Source organism: Hipposideros armiger, unplaced genomic scaffold, assembly GCF_001890085.2.
Source record: "Hipposideros armiger isolate ML-2016 unplaced genomic scaffold, ASM189008v1 scaffold_2314, whole genome shotgun sequence".
In the NCBI taxonomy this organism is placed as follows: Eukaryota; Metazoa; Chordata; class Mammalia; order Chiroptera; family Hipposideridae; genus Hipposideros; species Hipposideros armiger.
In genome coordinates, this window is record NW_017733655.1 from 11089 (window position 1) to 15252 (window position 4164).

The 4164-nt window shown below is 41.1% G+C and overlaps 1 protein-coding gene across 1 annotated transcript in view; it reads right to left on the reverse strand.

The window, feature by feature from the left end:
- Window positions 1-3717, reverse strand: part of LOC109378635 (butyrophilin-like protein 8) — a 12970-nt gene extending 9253 nt beyond the window's left edge. Inside the window, exon 1 of the mRNA XM_019634947.1 lies at window positions 3471-3717. Coding sequence (XP_019490492.1) covers window positions 3471-3717 — 247 coding nt within the window. The remainder of the gene's footprint in view (window positions 1-3470) is intronic.
- Window positions 3718-4164: the final 447 nt, after the last annotated feature.

Sequence of the window (4164 nt, forward strand, 5' to 3'; positions counted from 1 at the left end):
TATATAGTATCATGTCATCTGCATATAATGACAATTTTACTTCCTCTTTTCCAATTTGGATGCCTTTTATTTCATTTTCTTGTCTGATTGCTGTGGCCAGAACTTCCAGAACTATGTTGAATAGAAGTGGTGAAAGTGGGCATCCTTGTCTTGTTCCTGATTTTAGGGGAAAGATTTCAGCCTTTTCCCATTAAGTACAATGTTTGCTGTGGGCTTATCATATACGGCCTTTATTATGTTGAGATATGATCCCACTATTCCCACTTTGCTAAGAGTTTTTAATCATGTTTGATGATTTCTTATTGCCATCTCCCTGATCCAAACAGAACTTATCCTCCACGTGTTGTTGTCTTCCATTCCCCTGGGTCTGGACCCAACAAATGAAGCCATATAAATGTTTGTTGAGTGAATAAATAAAGGAACTATGAGGTAAGCACTAAGGAAGGGAGTTTCAATAACATGGTATAGACTAATCTCTCCCTGCTCTTCCCTCTGTGTAGAATTACAAACCCTGGAGATAACACAAGAGGCAACCATAGGAGAACTCTGAATGGTGGAAAGATGTAGGTGAACTGACTTAGGGTCCCAGGACTGGAGGACCAGCACAGAATTGCCGGACGTCTTATGGTCCTCGCTCTCTTCAGTTTGAGACTATGTTTTGTCTTTGTAACTGAGATGGGTCTCCTGAAGGCAACATATAGTTAGGCTTTGTTTTCTTAATACATGCTCCTACTCTGTGCTTTTTGATTGTGAGTTCAGTCCATTTACATTTAGGGTGATTATTGTTATATGAGGACTTACTACAATCATTTTAATAGTTGTTTTCTGGTTGCTCTGTATCTCCAGTTTCTTTTTTCCTGTTTGCTATTTTAGTTTGGTGGCTTTCCATGATTCTTTTCTCCATTACCTCTCTATTTATGTTATTTGTCTCAGCTCTAGATTTTTGTTTTGTGATTACAATTATGTTTATGTAAATATAAATGTTTCATACATTCAATAGCCCTTTTTCTTCTGGTTGCATCTTATCTTCATTCACCCGTGCAGTTTTCCCTCCTTTCCTTTTATGTTTAGAAAGTCACAAATTATCCCTTTTTACGTTGGGTGTTTATTTCCAAATTGCTGAAGTTACAGTCTTTTAAAAATACCTATTCCCCTTTAACCATTATGTTAGAATTAAGCGTTTAGCACTCTATTCTGAAATAGAGTTGCAATTTCTTTCTTTTGTCTGTTTGTCATTTCACTCAAACTTAACTATAGTTTTGTCTCTTTGTTTCAGAGAAAAGCGCTCCTTTCAACATTTATTGTAATGCCGGCCTTCTGGCAGTAAATTTCCTCAGCTTTTGTTTGTCTAGGAAAGTCTTTATTTCTCCTTCATATCTAAAGAATAACTTTCCTGGATATATTATTCTTGGCTGGTATTTCTCTCTTTCCCAATTTTGAATATTTGATTCTACTCTGTCCTAGCTTGTAGAGTTTCTGCTGAAAAATTCAATGATAACCTAATGGCATTTCTTTTATAAGTTGCCATCTTCTTTTCCCTGGCTGCCTTGAGAATTCTTTTTTTTTTCATCAATTTTTGACAATTTTAATATAATGTGCCTTGTAGATGGCCTTTTTGGAGTGAGATAATTAGGCGCCTTGTTAGTTTTTTGATATTGAGGATCCAGCTCTTTCCACAGGTCTAGGACATTCTCATTGATTATTTGTTTGAATAGGCTGTCTGGTCCTTTCTCCCTCTCTTTTCCTTCTAGTGCAACTGTCATTCTTATGTTGCCCTTTCTAAAGGAGTCAGGTAGCTCTCTTAGAATTCTATCATTTTTAAAAAATGCTCAGTTCTGTCTGTCTTCATCCCCAAGTCATTTCTAGATTTCTGTCTTTGAGCTCACCTATTCACTCTTCCATCTTGTCTGCTCTGTTCCAAGGCTTTGTAATGCATCCTTCATCTCATTGACTGAGTTTCTCACCTTCAGAAATTTTATGTGAGTTTTTTTTTATAGTTTCAACCTCTTTGGTAAAGTACTCTTTTCGCTCATTGATTTTATTTTTTAGTTCATTGAAGTGCCTGAATTTTCTTATATATTCTTGAGGTTTTTCATATTTTCAATCTTGAATTCACTGTCATTTAAATCAGTCTTCCATGTCTTTGTTTTCTGGAGAATTTTCCTTTTCTTTCTGAGTTAGCTTGTTACATTGATTACCTTGTTGCCTTGATTATTCCTGGTACTTGATGGATTGTGTCTCTCTCTGCCTGGGCATTTGAGGCAGAGAGCTCTATTCTTTCTAAATACTGTTTTGTTCTTAACAATTCAGTAGGCTAATCAGTAGAGGTGTTTCATTTTTACTCCAGTAGATGGTGGTATAGCACAAGTTTTTGTTTTCTCTTACATGTACTTCTGACACTTCTGGGATCTCCGTGGCACATCCCCCTCATTCTTGGAAAATGCCCCATATTTCCTGAGGGGGCGGGCGTCCCCTCTATGTCCAGGGTACCATCTCCTTCCCATGCTGGGACGTATTGAGTGATGGATTCCAGGCCTGTGAGTTCCTGGTTCTGCTTCCTTGTAATAGAGGCTGCCAGCCACTCAGTGCTATCTATCCAAGGCACATCCACTACCTCCTTCCAGTTTCACCATGAGTTGTGTGCATCATGGGTTAAGTAAGGGGAGGTGGCTTTGTCTTCTTGTTACTAATGGCAACTGTTAGTCCATGGCTGCCACACCTCTTTGCCATGTCTCTGTCGTTGTTACCAGGTTTAGCCACAATGGGCACAGCCTACTCAGGCCAGAATGTTGCTTCTGCCTCTCCTACCCTCCAGGCTGCTGGATGAGGGCTAAAGCCTGGCTCCTCCACCACTACTTCATCAGTTGGGGCCACAGAGAGTGCTTAACTGCATCTAGCACCCCCATCTTTGTCTTTTCCCCTTCCCATGTCCCCTTCTTATTGTCATATGCCCACCTTCAGAGGTCTTGATGTGTGGATCTCTCACATGTTTGTGTGCTGATGAGGGTATCCTTTGTTGAATTATAGTTGTGTGACTTACTGTGTCTTTAAGGGGAAAAGCAAAGCGGTATTTTCACTGTGCCATGAACCTTAACATTCCTGGAATTACAGAACTATTGAGATGCAGAACCCATTCATGATTGCCAGGGGTTGAGGAGGCTGGTAGGTGAGAATGGGTGCTGAGACTACAAAGGGGTAGCAGAAGGAAATCTTGGTGGTGATGGGAGAGCTCTATAACCTGATGTGGTGGTGGTTACCTAAATCTACAGATAAAAAACAAACAAACAAAAAAAACCAAGAAAGAACTATATGTACAAAACAGAGAGAACTGATAGTTTAGGATGCCATGTTCTAACTAAATGACAGGAGAACATTTTTAAAAAGACTCTTAATTCAACAATATGTTCATAAAGTCCCAAGTGGTTCCACCATAAAACAAAGTTATCACTTTTCTGAAAGAAGCAACTAACCTGACACATGCAGCTCCCAGGTGGCCTCCTGGTCATTATTCTGGGATCTGAACCAGCATCCATAGAGACCAGCGTCTGAGAGAGTGACCTTCTTCAGTCTCAAGGAGACACGCCCCTCCACTATGGAGTCCTTCAGTAATTCAGTCCTCCCTCGATAGGCCGGCATCTGCATATGGAGCTGGTCTTTCCCCTCTCTGTACAGGTGCACCACAGCACGGAACTCATCTCTGAAGAACCGCACTTCCATGGCCTCCGCACTTGTCTTAGGAGAGAGGAAGCATGAGAACACTGTGTCCTCCCCAACCACAACCTGGACGGGCTTGTCTGGTCCCATCACCTGCCACTGGCCTGTGGAAGAAAGCGCAAGAAATAACTGAGTGACTTGTCAGTGTGTCCTACTCATGGCCAGAGTGTGCCCAGGGGTGCGACACCCATCGTTATCTCCTTTCCAAACCCAGTGACCTGCATCTATACATCCCTTACACTTGACAGAGCACTTCCACATCCGCTACTTCATTCTGTCTTCACAAACATCCCGACAGGCATATGTTATTGATATTCCCATTTCCAAGATGAGAACACAATGTCTCAGAGAGACTAAGTAAGTTAATGAGGGGCATGAGAGCACTTTCCAAATGCTGACCCTCTGACGGGAGGAGAATCTATATCCACATTCTCTCCTCCCTGCCCATCT